This window comes from Sminthopsis crassicaudata, chromosome 2 (assembly GCF_048593235.1).
Source record: "Sminthopsis crassicaudata isolate SCR6 chromosome 2, ASM4859323v1, whole genome shotgun sequence".
Lineage (NCBI taxonomy): Eukaryota > Metazoa > Chordata > Mammalia > Dasyuromorphia > Dasyuridae > Sminthopsis > Sminthopsis crassicaudata.
Genome location: NC_133618.1, coordinates 241,215,475 through 241,231,399, shown reverse-complemented (window position 1 = coordinate 241,231,399; position 15,925 = coordinate 241,215,475). Strand labels below are relative to the sequence as shown.

General features: G+C 36.9%; 1 protein-coding gene across 5 annotated transcripts in view; it reads left to right on the top strand.

Annotated features, from left to right (window-relative positions):
• The window catches only part of LOC141555627 (formin-H-like), a 192,450-nt gene that overhangs the window by 160,832 nt on the left and 15,693 nt on the right, over nucleotides 1-15,925 (top strand). For all 5 annotated transcript variants that reach the window (XM_074288644.1, XM_074288648.1, XM_074288645.1 and 2 more), the window contains 4 exons: nucleotides 4,079-4,190; nucleotides 9,877-9,967; nucleotides 13,355-13,441; nucleotides 15,358-15,510. In XM_074288644.1, the coding sequence (XP_074144745.1) occupies nucleotides 4,079-4,190; nucleotides 9,877-9,967; nucleotides 13,355-13,441; nucleotides 15,358-15,510 (443 nt within the window). The remainder of the gene's footprint in view (nucleotides 1-4,078; nucleotides 4,191-9,876; nucleotides 9,968-13,354; nucleotides 13,442-15,357; nucleotides 15,511-15,925) is intronic.

Below are 15,925 nucleotides of genomic sequence, written 5' to 3'. Positions count from 1 at the left end.
TCCGGTTTGTAAATTCCTTTACAAAGAACCTCTGTGTAACCACACAGGGTTTCCCACAACTCCCTACCTTGTGCCGAATCCCAAGGGGATTTAGGGGAGCCAAACCTCTTCATTTGGTTCCCTGAACCCCGAACCTGTCACTAACCTCATCATTTAACTCCCTGACCACCAGGAACCCTATTCTCATAATTTTGGTTCCCTGAATCTAATCTCATCATTTGGTTCCCTGACCAGGGACCCCAAAATCCAGATCTTATCACTTGTAATTGGATGTGGAATAGCCTTAGGCACATGAGAAGTAAAGGGGAAATAGTAGATGTATAAGGAGAAAGAAGAAGGCCACAGTTGTATCAAATAGTGATTAGTAATGAGGAAGAGGAGGAAAGGACTGGAAAGAACCATGTGGAGAAACAACAGAGAGAACCAGGGAAGTGTGGGAGTCATCAGTGGGTCTCTAGGTGTGGTGGGTAACAGGAAAAGCTACCCGATGAAGCTGTTGAGTTATGGGGTGCAGTCAGACTCTCCCTGTACCAGGCCACCAAAGTGTTGAGCTTATCAAGTCACCTCAAATGAATTTTTAAGATTAGATCTCCTCCAAATCAAAGGACAAAGATTTTATTATGCTGCTAAGAGCAGGCTAAATCTATAACAGTTTTTAGCAAGGAAAAGGGGTTTTAGCAATTAACAAGGGAGAAGACAAATTTGAGACTGTAATCAAAATTCCCCTTTAACAAAAGCTATACTTAAGAAAAAAAGGCCCATTTAAGGTTGAGAAGATTAGATCTTATAGTATTCTCTTCTCTAAATTATAATGTTCTCTTAGAGCAGGTTTCTTGGAGAGCTTCTGTAGACATCCTTAGTTTCAGTTCTGTTCAATAATCACCTCAAATTCAGCCATGAATTAAAGTCCAGATCCTTTATTGTCTCCTTTTAAGTCTTGTCTCCTTCCTGGGGCCCCGTTAGCTTTCTTAGAGGCCTATCTCTCTCCTTGGTTCCTGCCACTAGTCCTTTGCCTCTGCCAGCTTCAGCCTCTCTGCCTCCAAGAGTGGGCTTGTGGGCCCTGAGATCTTCTTGCTTATATGCTGTACACTGAGTATACGCCAATCATTACATCACTAGGAAACCTTATTTGTTGTAGTATTAAATCAATGATAAATTAGATTTAACCATTATCTCCTCAATTCCACTCAGTACCTTGTTTCAAGTTCTGGCCCATAACATCTCCTTGTAGGATCAAATAAATCATACTGAAACATGCTAAATTAGATAATTATTGTCTCTATCAATTCCACTGTCTTAGTACCTTGTAAGAATCATAACAAGATCCAAGCCCTTTCCTGCTTTCCCCAGGGAGTATTATTAATTCTATCAGTGCTTCAAGGTTTCTCTGCTAACCTGCTACTTCATCAATCTAATATCTTCTAATTTTATGGTAACTCCAGTGCCATGATAAGAGACATCAGTGGCCCTGTGGAGTTAGTACTCTAGCCTACTTTGATGAAAATGGGAGGAAAAACTCAAGAAGCTTTACCTTTAATGAGGTGAGATTGTACTGAATGAATTGTGGTTCTGAAAGTATAGGGATCAAAGGGAATTTGGGAATCACTTCCTTAAAGGTGTGGGAGATTTCATCACTTTGTATGTGTATGGTCAGAATATTTGCTAATTTGATTCAATTCTTTCTTATTTACTTAGCTGTGTTCTTTGAACTAAATGCCTTTTGCTTTTGAAATCTTGAGTGTATTTTTCTTTTTGTTGTTATTTGCTTGTTTGAATTTGGCATAAAGATATATTGGTGGAGATCAAGTACATAGTTTGAATAGATAATTCCAAAGAGTACTTTGAAACATGTGAAATGGTAATGATAATTTGCTTCTTAACCTGCCTCAATAGGGTTGTAAGGACCTTAAGAGAAAATGTCTATAAAGTGCTTTGTAAACTGTGAAGTATAATGTAGTAGATAAAAGAGAAAAATGAATCAAAGATAACTCCAATCTTGCATGCTTGAGTGACTGGGGCAATGGTGCCATCAAGATAAAAGACAATTTCAAAGGTCTAAAGGATCTTATTTATTAATTGTGTGTGTGTGTGTGTGTGTGTGTGTGTGTGTGTGTGTGTGTGTGTGTGTGTGTGTGTGTAGCATTAGTTAGTTTAGAATTTAGCTCAGTTTGAAGCAAGCAATACATGTGTATGGAAATACCCAGTAAACAACTGGAGATAAGCTAGTTACCGAAGTGAAAACAGGTTTAGAAGTAAGGATTTGGGAGCTGTTAGAGGTTACTGTAAATGGATGAATTCCTTAATTCTGAAAGAGAGATAATAGAGATAAGGAGTGGGAAATGTCTGGCTGGAGTCTGGAGGACAAAGATGAACCATCAGTGGAGAAACCCTAATCTGAACCCAAAGAATATTTAACAGAAAGAACTTCTTATACTCTCTCTGAGTATATTACCATCATTTGTTAACATCAACATTGTAGGACTCTTGGGATATTTTTTTTGGAGCTTCCAAGCCACAGAGTTAGTTAAAAGAGTAAGAAATAATAAGACAGTACCTTTTAGCCAGTTCTCAACGGTGAAAAGTTGTTTTTTAAAAGGTACCCAATTTTTCTCTGCCCTGTCTAGTGAAGCATGAGCTGCTCAACTCTTCTTCCTTAATCTCATGAAAAAGTGTACCTGATCTGAACAAGACAGCCCTGGAGCTCAACTTTTGTAATCCAAACCTCAGTGCTACAGGATTATTTTATATTCACTTTCCTATTTGGAAATTTTGTAGGTTAGTGACAAATAAGACTGATTATCATTGCCCCTATACTTTTCCATACTCCAAACTTCTACCCTTTATCCCAGAAAATCATTTGTGTGTTCTAAAATCTTATGTAATGATTATTATAATTTTACATTATTAGTATAGCCATTTATGGTTACAAACCATTTTTCGTAGATGTAATTTTATTTTGTTCTCATAACCTTAAGAAGAAGATAGTCCCAGTATTATTATCAATCCATTTTATAATTGAAGAACCTGATGCTCAGAATGTTTAGGATTTGTTTCCCATTACACAGATCCGATGTCATTCAAATTGGGTTTCAAAGAGTTTTTTTTGAACAGCTTTCTTCCTGTCTGATGAGACTGGGCCTGTCACATCCTGCTCTTCCCCTCTCCACTCCTACCCCAACCATCCACTTTCCTGGTGAAATCTATTGAGTTCTTGCATTTGATTTCTGAGAAACCAATACTGTGAGTATATAGGAAGAAAAAGAAGTCTAATGTGGTTGTCATCTTGTACTTGAGCAAATCTAAAAAGAAATGAGGCAATGATTCTGTTAGTATTGAAAATGATCTTGTACCACTTCCCCCATTTCTGCCCTGACCACTGAGAATATGGATCACAATGGATGTCTCCATTCGTACCTCATCCTTTATGGAGTTTTTGCACAGGTTTTTCCATGAATGTTCCAAAGAAGGCCTATCCAATATGGTGTATATTTTATAGACACTAAGTAGACTGTCCATTTTTATCTCTACAATAAAAAAATTAAGAACAATGCACTAAAATACAATGTAGTACTTCACTTAGCTTTTAGAGGATCCCACGTGGAAATTATAATTTTATATTATTACAAATTTTGCAATACTATTTTACTTTGCCCCTAATTCTAACAGGTCAAACCGTTGCTCCTTGGGGAAGGCTCTAGGAGCTTTATGGACATTCTGGAATATCTTGTTGTAGGGATGTGGAATAGTCCCAGACATATGAATTATTATTATCAATTGCTAGCATTTATGTAAAGCTTTAAATTTTGCAGAATGCTGTTCTCATAGGATTTTAACATCTTGAATGCGGGCATCATTATTATATCCATTTCATAAATGGGGAAACTAAGACAGAGAATTTAGGGACTTGCCCAGAGTTACATAGTTAATGTCTAAAGCAGGTTTTGAAAAGCTGACTCCCAGTCCAAAGTTCTTACAGTGATACTTATTTGGGAAGCAATTGTGAAGTGGTCCTTAGTTTTCTCAGGCCTTCATTTAAGTTTTGAGTATACAAAGTGTCATCTCCCACTTTCTTCCTCAGGTATCTTTCTCAGACATTTTCACCTAAAACCTAAAGAACTACAGGGACAACTCTATATTCTTCATGAAGAGGCTGGTGGGCTTGCCTATGAACATATTACAACACTCAGAAGGTAAGCTTTATATGTTAAATATCCTAGATAAATATTTCCTTTTCTTCCTGGAAGCTGTTAGGTTTCTTTGATGAGGTCCTGCATAACTAGGTGGGCTTGGTAGAAAGAGACTGAAATATTGATGGAATTACTCCCTGAGGCAAGCTGTGAAGGGCTCTGAGGGGGATGTCCTTTTCTAGAGGTCCAGCCATAAATCCAAGTGATGTCAAACCCCAGAGGTTAAATTTCCTCTATAAATCTGTCCTCGTCCATGCCATCTTTGCTGACCCCTTTTGGGGTAAGCCTATCACAGCACTCTATCTCCTTCCACTGTTACTTGTTAATACCTCTTTCCTTGATAATTATGTGCCCTCCCAACTCTATTTTATATTTACCATTCCTGGTGGCTATTATGTCTCTTCATTTTGTCCATAACATTTTCTTCACATGACCGAACCCCAACATTTGCTGCCAAACTCCTAACATCATTTGGAACTAGGAATTGCTATATCAGAAAGGGAGAAACCCCAAACTATTACTTGTGGAGAAGGAGAATTGCTAGGAATCTGAGGACAGGAAGGAACCAGCTCCTTCATTGTGTATAGGGGGCATTCTGTACTTTGCCTTTTGGGTTGTGAGCTTCAAAATCCTCACAGATCTCTGATCTTTTCCCATTCCAACCCCCATGCCAATACCTTTTATCTGCATACTACATATCTTGTGTTTAACCAGTTTACATCTCAATATTTCTCTCCCACTTTCTTCTCTTCCATTAGACTCTTAAGTTTCTTGAGGTCAGGATTTGTGATTTTTACTTTCTTTGCGTCCCCAGTGGTTAGTTGAGTGCCCCCTTTATTTTAATAAACACTTCTTGACTTTACCGGACATGGGTGTGTTGGAGCCTGGTGAGAGGCAATTGTTAAATTTTCAGCATTTAAAAATCTGCAAACATGACACATCCAGGCTTGATTGGATGTTTTGTTGATTGTTTAAACTTAACACGAACAAAATGTTAACAATGTATATTAAATTTAAGTGTGTCATGTCTCTTTTTTGTCTTTCTCTGGAGAACCAGCTGTTAACATTTATTAACTCATCCCTGACTTCTGGCATTGGACAACTGGATTATGAGGAATGTAAATTGGTGTTTGTAGTCATAGCTGGGGGCCAATGTAGATGATTGCACAGAATTTCTAAACCAGAGCCTAAGAATTAGGTTTGGCAGGCAAAGCATTCCCTTCCATTGTCGAGTGTATTTAAACTCATTCCTTCTACAGAGGTTATCCTTATTTCTTTCCCACTTGCTGCATTAATAGAGGGGCAATTAAGGGACAGCTATTGGAACTCTAGCAGTATTTGTATTTGGGATGGATAGCACAAAATGTAACTACAACAAGTAATAGAAATGTGCCCTCAGAGAAAAAGCAGAAATCCTTGGCTATCCCCAAACTACTGATTAAGGAAGAAAAGCCATATGAAAGATTTTTTAAAAAACAAAACAAAACAAATTATTCATGTTAACTAAAATCAATGATTTCTCTGCTGCTGAATGTCAGAAAGTGCTTTCCTCACCCTTCCAAATCTTTGTACCTTAGAACAAAGCTCCAGTAATTCTGCTCCTATTTCTGCTCTCACAGAAAATACTAACTAGAGTAAAATTGAAGACGAGCTCAGTGTCTTGACTATCAGGGATCTATAGGAGTTTATGGTAACCTGCTTATCATATGGCTACTTGTTAGCTAGGACTTTCTAGGCAAGTTCAGTAAAACTAGTAATTTGAACCCTAATAAGCTGAAATTGATGAAAGCATAGACAAGGGCCCGGATTGAATTTTGAATTACCTATTAACATGGGATTTACAAAGCACAATGATAATGTTAATAAGATTTAAAGAGTAAGATTTAAACCTTTAATAAACAAAAAACAGAAGCAGGGGTTTTTATAGGTATTGAAAATAAAAAAAAATAAAAAAAACTTGATATGTTAATTATAAGTCATTTTTATCACAAGGAAATGCCTTGGTTAAAAACCCAATTCAGGCTTCTACTTAATTGTGGGAGAATAGAGGTTGGGGTAGTAATGAGGTGAAGGGCAGTTTTAGGGGAGAGCAGTCCAGGCAGGAGCATATAACCAGTGGAGCTGGCTCTTTAGTGAATTATTCTCCAGTAATCAAGATACTCTCTTCTGTAGTTGGGTTCCTAATTGTTTTTGACTTGAATTTGTGTACTAACAGCTAATGAACTTGGGTGGCTGATTATTATAGCTATTGGTTCTCCCTACAAACATTCCTTTTTTTCCCCCCTCTTATCTGAATGCTGGATCCTCCTACAAAATATATGGTTTATTCTTTAAGTGGAATGGGCATTCTGTGAAACATTCCATTTTTTAATTATTGCTGAATCACTTGTCATATTCCTAATATAAATGTACACCCATCATCATGAATGCTTAATCACATTAGATGCAAATCAAATAAGCTGCTGCTAGAGAAAAAAATGAGAGGATGTTAAATGTTGTATCTTGTTAAGGATTCAAAACTGTTCCCCACACAGGAATTAAAACTCCTTGCCTGGGCTATGATAGACCTCAAAGTTCAGAGACTTCAGAGAAGTTCAGAAATGTTTGGCAGAGAAAATAATAATCCTTTCTTATTTCTCATTGGGGAATAAGTTTTTAGTCACAGTGTCCATCTTCTCACAAAGACTGACACTAGAACCAATGGGCTTAGAAGAATTGCAGTTAGACTCAAAAAAGAAATCCTTGATAGAAAAGACCACTAAATACTAAGTCAACTGTGAGACTTCCTTCACAGCCCTGGAGGTTTTTCAGAATAGGAAATATAATCATTTTGGTTTGAATTATTCAAGTATAGACCTTTGGAGCTGTTTTTTGTTTGTTTGTTTGTTTTACTGGCTTTGTATCTTCTTGTTTCCTCTAGAGATCCATGGGTTCCACTTAATGGAAATAGAATTTATATCATTGGGCATTTTTTGTTGTTGGGAATCAGGGAGTAAATCCAAGAATGCATTTCTCAAAATAGTCTCAAATAGGAAAGCATAGGAAAAAAAGGGACACTTTAAGGATTCATTTAGGAATGTATTATGGCTCACTTATGTGGCTGACACTTTTAGGATTCTAAGGATTATAGAATTCTGGAACCCTTTTGGTTAGCATCAGAGACTGATTTGGTTCATTTGAAACTAATATTATCTTGGCAATCTTATGGACATAGCCAGAAATTCCTCATTGTAATAGGCAGGAAAAGTTGGTTGCAAGGCTGATCTGTTGTAATCTCAGGGTTACCATGGTTCCCTGGTTGAATATCAGGAAATGAAGGCTTTTGGGGGAATTTTCTGAAAGGCTTTGGTTGAGACACATATCAGGACTCATTTTTGTTGACCAAACAACACTAGGAGTGAAATTTTCCAGATTTAGATAATTAGATTTAGGGGATTTTTTTTTAGTGGTATTGGGAAAAGAAATATGGTCATATTTCTGAAATTACCTGAATAATGAATTCAAACTCATGAACTCATTGGGACTTTCCATAATTGTCCTGAAATCAAAGATTGTTTTGTTTTAATCATTTGGGTAAAAGGAAAATAAAATCCTCAAGCCTTTATCACCTGTTGATCCTACTCTAGTATACTATCATATTGCTGTATGATTAATCTTCCATTACATATAAAATTTTCAATACTTTACTTGAAAAAATCTTCACTGTCCCTCTGCCCCTATTAAAACTGCTTTGTCCAGTCCTTAAATCATCTCTTTAAGTTACCACTCTATCTTTTTAGCCTTATCTCCTATTACTCCTCCAAATATCACATGAAATAAGAAATATAAAATACTTAGGAAAACTTTAAGTACTACATAAATATGACAAAACAATAACACTACTAATACAACCATTATCATCACCATCACCACCACCACCACCAACATACTTTAACCTTTGGGCAACCTGTACTATTCTCTGTCTTTCATATTTTCCTGTATTGTTTTGCAATTTTTTGGCAAAAATTCAGTATTTTCCTGAATACTCTGGCCTTCTCTTGTGTTTATTCCTGTTGACCCCTGTTCTTTGTCCATTGGATTGGATGGCAATCCAACTTGCTATCTCCTCTAAGAAGCCTTCCTCAGTGCTGACCTTCTCTCAGGCTCTTTTTAGTACTTTGCGTTGCACCAACTTAGTAAATGTATGTGTTATTATATATTCTAGTTATCTACAAATAAGTCATATCCCCCTTGTTGACTAGAATTTCCAAGAGCCCTGGGATCATAGCTTATTTTAGCTTTTAACTCTAACCTAACCCCACACCTAAGTGCCTAATAAGTATTTGTTGAATTCAAATAAATTAGGTGAACCACCATACAGTTAAAATTTATTGCAAAAACAAAAACAAAAACAAAACCCCCCCCAAAACTCAGAGCATTAAACAAGACCAGACAATATAGAATTTCATTTTGTCATAAAAAGCAAATAATGTTTTCATTAGCTGGAGATGAGTTATAGACTTAATCCTATTATTAGTTCTTATCAAATGATCTGGCAGGAACTCAGATTCCTAGGGGATGATTTGGCTTAGGAAAATAGTGGTAATGTTTAAAATAATTGACGTCATAATAGCAGCTCACCTTTCTCTAGCATAAAGAGATTTACAAAGTACTCTTCACAAAACCAGATGTAGATGGATAGGGCAAGCATTATTATCCACCTTTCATGGTTGAAAAATTTCGGAATTCCCTTAGGAAAGGGAATGACTAATCCAGTGTTACCCTAGTTAGTCAGTATCAGAGACTCCTAGAATCAGTGGTCTTTCTACTTGACTCTACTGTCTGCCCACTAGACATACAAGGCAGAATTGTGTAATAGAAAAATTAAGTTGGGAATCAGAAAACTTGGGTTCTAATCCCAGGTCAACTCCTTACTATGTGAAATTGGGTAAGTCATTTTTCCTTTACTGGATTTCAATTTTCCCTCCACAAAATGAATGGAGTAGGTGGAGAAATAGATTAATGGTCTCCTTTCTAGCTTTAGAGATTTCTTAAAGTAAAATGAATATTTTCTAAAAAAAAATTTTTAACTATGTTTCTTGATTTCTATGAAAATCAAGGTGATAATTTCTCTGAGAATAGCATTGGAGAAGTTTTTAGGCTGCCTAAGACCTTTTCTGACTTTAATTTGTGCTCATATAAAGAGAAGACTGGGTCAGCCTGAAGAGTACAATCCACAATGGGGATGGATATGTTTTTATTTTGGAAAGAAACACTGTTTGGGGTGAGAGGTCATTTCTACACAATAAAGGAGAGAGAATGAAAGATAGCGATGTGGACAGAAAGGGACAGGTAAAGGAAAGGAGGATAAAGAGAGAAACAGAGACAGAGAGTGAGACAGAAACAAAGAGACACAGACAGACAGACAGGAGAGATACAGAGAAAGAGCTGAGATAGATAAAACATTTAAGTTGCTCAGTCTCACTGAATATCTTAGTATAAATACATGTTTAAATTCAAATCAGCACCTTACTAATGTAGCTTCTCATACAGACTGGAGTCAGATAAAGTAATAGTTTTTGGTTCACATTGCCAAGTCTCATACTGCTTTCCCAGCTGGAGCCAAAGTCTTTTCTTCAGTTTCTGGAAGCAAAAACAAATACTACTTTACTCACAATTGGTAAGGCCATTTGTGTTTCTTTTTACACAGATATGTTCCAACAATTAAAGACATTGAAATGTACCATTCTTATCAGGGATCTTCTTCAGAACTACACCTTGTTGACCAGTTTATGTTAGAGGTAAGTTATGGTATTTCTGTAGTATGTGCTAATGGGCCCTCAAAGCTGTAGGTCATCTGTGTTCTGTCATTCACTTTTCTTCAAAGGTTAGCCTTACGAGTGGAGTTGGAGTACCTAAGAATGAGTGCTTATAATCTCAAGAATTTCATGTACCAAGTTTGTGAGGTGTTTAAAAAAACCTTTAATGGGACTTTTTTTTTTTTCTTATTTTAGAGGCTGGGAGTAACTTTATTGTCAATTTCATCAAGGAAGGAATGATCAATTGATCCATTTGAACTTTTGTTGAGTAGCAAAAATACCTGTGTGAGCTTTTTTTTTGGGGGGGGGGAGGAGGGAGAGTACAAAATGGAATGTTTAAAAGGGGCTTGTAGAAGTTAATGTGTGACTCATTCACTTACAGTCAGTTCTGCACAGAAATATCCTGATATTTCTGAACTGGTACTCTCTAGAACAACTTAATGACATGACTCAGAATTCACTTGGCTCAAGATATGAATTAAAACATAATTTGTTATGGCAGTCCATGGCTGACTGGACAGATGGATCACTAATCAAACGTTCAGACAAATGTAAAAGACATGTCATAAGCTTCATATCTAGGCAATTAAAGGAGTAAAAACTGAAGACATAAATTAAAATAGGGAGAGAAAAAGAAATGCCAGGTACCTTAGGTAGGTAGGTCTAGAGTCCTGGAGGTTTGTAAAGACAAGAAGGAGTAACTAGACAGAGTGGTCTTAGTGAGCAAGATTGTGACCTCTGGTCTTAGGTCAATGGATAGTTCTTCTATGAACTGTTTTTATACTTTTGGGGCTTAAAGGTATTGACTGGCTACTAAAATATCAGAGATCTTAAGGTGAATCCTGCTCCTGGACATGGCTGAAGCAGGGAATCCAGATATAATTACATGTTTTAGCCTTGTGGTAATGGAGTAGGGTGTATAATAATAGAAGTTAGCATTTATAGAAGTGCTTTACAATTTGCAAAGCTTTATAAATATTATCTTACTCCTTATAAGAAATTTGGGAGATAAGTTCTATTATTACCTTTTTACAAAAAGGGCAACAATAAAGCTGACTGGCTTAGGTTCACAGAGCTAATGTAACGCCAGAGAAACTGAGGCAAGATAGAGATTAGAGAGTATTTAATATTTTATTTGAAAGGGAGAGATTTATTGGGACCAAATGGATCCATGGTTTGGTCCCAGGGTTAAATGAGATTATCATCTCCAGGAATCCAGCATCCAGCAGCCAACGTGAGTTCTCAATGACCTATTTATACACAGTAGCTAAACAAAGGCAGGGGGGTGGAGTCCAAACTCTGGTGAGTGGGAATTTCCAGGCAGGAAACCTTAATCCGGTTCTGACAGGTTGGGAGGTAGGACCATAAATTCTAACAAGCTGGGAGTTAGGAAAGTATCTGGCTAGAGAGAGAGTCTGGACTCCCTCTTTTTTAGTTTACACATTGACAATTTATATCCTCTGGTTATACCAGTCTTAGTGAACCGGAGAGGGGGTTGCATCTAAGGGGATTGAGGCAGAACAATTAAGGATACTGAGGCAGAACCAATTAGGGAAATGGACAGAACAATTTAGGGAAACTGAGTCAGGACAATAAAAGAGAACTGTGGTACAACACTATTATCTAAGGCTAAATTTAAATTCGATCTTCCTGACTCCAAATTTAATACTCTATCTATCATTCCACTCAGATGCCTAGTGTCATCAATAACAGAAACTTACAAGTCTTCCCTCTTAATATATTCATGGGAGAGAAACTGGCAACTTCATTTAGGTCTCAGGCTTATAAGATCATTAGCTATAGATGATCTAATCTCACCCTGTCATTTCATAGATGTTTAAATACCCAAGGTAACAGCTACAAGTTGGAGGTAATAGGAAAAAGTGATTTAAAAAATTATGTACATTTTAAATGTCCAAAATGTTCTTTTTGACTAGAAAGCATATGAGTACTTATTATTTGTGGGGAGGGGTTCTGAGGTAAGGGATAAACTTTGGGCAAAGCAGCACATATTTAAACAGATGTTGCTTAAGATTAAAAAATAAAGAACAAAGAAACAGTATGGGGCAAGGAAAAAGGGAGCTCTTAAGCCTCTATACTTTATATTTTTATTTTTTATTTTTGGTCTGTGTCCAAGCTTGTCTTTATCTGGTATAAACGGGGCAAATCTGCTCAGAGCCCGCCACCAGTCATCTACCTATGGGGCAATGAATATTGAAAATATTGGTGATGTTCAGTGTGGAGAAGAAAAGACCTAAGAACATTTGATGGCTATCTTCAAGTATTTTCAGTGCTTTCACGTGGAAGAGAAGGGAAAAGTATTTATTAAGCACCTGCTATATACCTGACACTGTGCTGAGATCTTTTACAAATACTCATTTGATCCTCAGAGCAACAATGAGACAGAGACTATTGCTATTCCCATTTTTCAGTTGAAGACACTGAGATCAAAGTTAAGTGATTTGCCCAGAGCCACATAACAAGAAAGACCCAATTTGAAATTGGGTCTTTTTTACTCCAGGCCCATTTTAGATAGAAGTTGCAGAGAATCAGGTTTTGTTTTCATGTGAAGAAAAACTTTCTAACAAAATGAACTATTCAAAGGTCATATTGGCTGCTTTTAAAAGGTAACCTATCTCCTATCACTAGTCACATTAAACAGAATTGTTGAGGTTGGGAAGGGGACCCCAAAAGTTTGGACATGAACCTATTTTCTAGTCAAGGGGCAAAGCTGATTGTAATTGTAATGCCATTACAAGCAAGCTAAGTTCTAAAAGAAACTCGCAAAGTCTTGAAAGAGAAGAACCCCTTATCCAGCTTTCTAACATTGACATGCTAATTCTATGGCCCAGAGGAGTAGTCAGTTATCACTGACCAACAGATTATCTGACAGTCAGCAATGAATTGAGGAATAGTCTATTCAGAATCAGATAAATTGTTCTTAGACTGGGAGTGTGGGGAGTCCCTGAGGATTGCAAATTTATTGTAAGAACAGAAGCCCCCCCCCCAAATCAGGAATGACCACTTTATTAAAATGTTGCACAGGGTATGCTCAGGTATGGGTTGGACTACAAGGTTTCTGAAGTTGGGTTTTTTTTTTTTTTTTTTTTAGTTTTCTGAGGTCCTGTTATTTCTTTGAATATTGCTAAGTTTCCCCAATACAGAAGGTGGGAGTTTAAGTGAACATTGATTTTTGGAGATAGGCATTGTATTCCTTATGTTCCCCATTTGCTGTCCCCTTTTTTTGAATAGTGAATCACCTCTCTTTTTATCCCAGAATAATTCACGATTTATTTAAAAGTAATCGGTGCTTGCTGCTGCATTTTTCTCTTTATTTTGCTGATTTCTTTTTAATCATCTTCTGAACAGATGTGTAAAATTCCTCATTTAGACCAAAGGTTGGAGCTCTTGCTTATGATAAGAGAACTTCCAGGGTATGTGAAAGATCTTCAGCCTGTAAGTAGAAGAGCTTTCTTTGGTTCTTTTGTAATTGAAATACATCAATTAGGTTCTATTAAAGCACCAGACAGAACCCATTCAAATCCTAAACTTTGTAAAGAAAATTAGCCTCTTCCTTGGAAAAAATTCCTCAACCTGAATATTACCAGTTCACACAATAATGATCCAGCCCTATCTTCCAGATGCCATTTTGTTGCATTATTCAGAAGCAATGTGAAAAAGGGTTTTGATCTCCAGCTTATAGCTTTTATAGCCAGGGGATTCCTAAGAAGTAGGAAACCAAGTTAGAGAAGGGATGGATTTGAAATACTGTGCCCAGGCTATCTGCCACTAGGTTTTAAATACCCCAGAGAAAAGCCTTATGCTGATGTTGTTTGTCCTCAAGCACTTCAAGGAAATGTTTTCTGCCATGGTGACATACTCTCCCTACCAATCAGGAGATCTCTTACTGTGCCAAAGTTACCTTCCTGCCCATTTTATAGGATGTCACTGTACCTCTCTTATGATGTAGAAGCAGCATTGCACAGCATAATGAAATCTAGCTCTGTAAACAGAGAACCTGGATTTAAATCCCTGACACTGTGACATTGGATAAACCCCTTCATTAAGCCCTCAGACCTGAAATTCCTCCCAAAATGAGGAATTTAGATTAGATGGATCCTGAGGGGGAAAAAAAAGAGGGGTAGGGAAAGCATTTTAAAAGAACCTACTAAGGACCAAATATTGTGTCAAGTTCTTTATAAGCCCAGATCTTTTCCACAGCATCATCACTTCACTACCCATTCTTGCTCAGGATCTACAATCCTTTGTTACAGAAGTCAATGCGAAATGATTGAATTTAAGGGACTGGCTGGGTCTAATTCAGTGGTTTTTACTTGAGGGAGAAAAAAGCCAGCTTTCTTGCTTTAGGTGCACATACCTTCCTCTGCTACTTCTCACTGATGATGTCCTTGGTTACTAGGTAGGTTTTGCAGAGATCCTGAAGTAATGATAAAATCACTACCCAAGACAAGCAAGGGCACTGATAGGGATCAGTTCAACCTTTATAGTCCACTGACTGTGGAGATTGTGGGTAGTCTCACCTTGCTGTGGCTAGTCAGAAATCCAAGTTATGTCAAACCCTTGAGGTTTAATTTCCTCTAAAAAATCTGTGCGTGGCTCACACCATCTTTGCTGAACCCCTTTTGGGTCAAGCCGCCACAGGACTCTTGTGGTATCTTTCTCCTTTCCCCTCCCCTATGCCTCATGATGTCTTTCTCTTTCTCATAGCTTTTAGCCTGATAGTGAATGGAGTATTCCCACTTCATGGAGTATTTCTTTTAATGAATTCTTCCAAACTGCTTGGTAACCTTATTGCTTTCTCAAATCTATTTCACATATATATATATATATATATATATATATATATATTCTTCCTGGTATCTATTGTATCTCATCATTTTGCCTGTGACCTCTTCTAAATAAACCTACTTTTTGCCAAAGAGAATGGCCATTGTGAATTCTTCACATGACCAAACCCCAACATTTTGTGCCTGAACATCAATCTCATTATTTGGTGCTGTACCCCAAATACATCATCAGTAAGTCTGTTCTTCAGATCATGGAAGTGCACATATTAATGTAAGAAGGAAGCTAAGCAATGATTGATCATGCAGGTGTGCTAATGAAATTAGATCTTATTTATTGTTCTTTAATATCTTTTCTCCAGAAAAGAGGCATATTAAGTTCCAAAAAAGAGGATTATTTTCACTATCTGCAGTCTTTTCAAACAAACCCCTGAGAATTTAGTGAGAGACTAGCAATGTTTTAAAATATGCTTTGTTGACTTCAGATGGGGGAAATTTCTTTTTGACTAAAAGATTTCTCTTTATTCACAGCTTATGATAGAACTTAACCAAATTTCTTTGTTCCAGCTATTAAACCAGAAAATCCAAGCCTGCCAACAGTTGAAAGCCAGCCAGAAGTTTGTGGCTGTATTAGAATATCTCTTAGCCATCGGTAACTACTTAAATGAGAAGGCTGGGAAAGAGAAAGCCAGAGGATTTCGATTATCTTCTCTTTCTAAAGTAAGTTAAGATTTCACCCTTTGTGACAGGAAATTGATGTAGATCTCATAGAATCCATTATTATTTTAAAGAGCTTTCTGCTCTTATCTTTTTATGCTGCTGGCACTGGATAATGGTAAAAACTTGCCTCTGTGATAGACGGGGACTAATATTTACCTATTTAGAATAGCTAGTCAAAAAGGATCTTGCAAAATCATTCAAGAACCCTCCCAGCTCTGTGAGTTAATTGACATCATTTTAAAATCATTAACGACACCACTAGTAAATCAACTATCTATTAGGGGATCAGTGATATGCTAGGTGCTATGGCTAAAAGCTTCTTAAATTGTGGGGGGGTGCACAAAATTATGAGTTAGTATTAGTAAATGTTTGATTTGTAAACCTATTTTATATATCTATATACCTGAGATTGCAT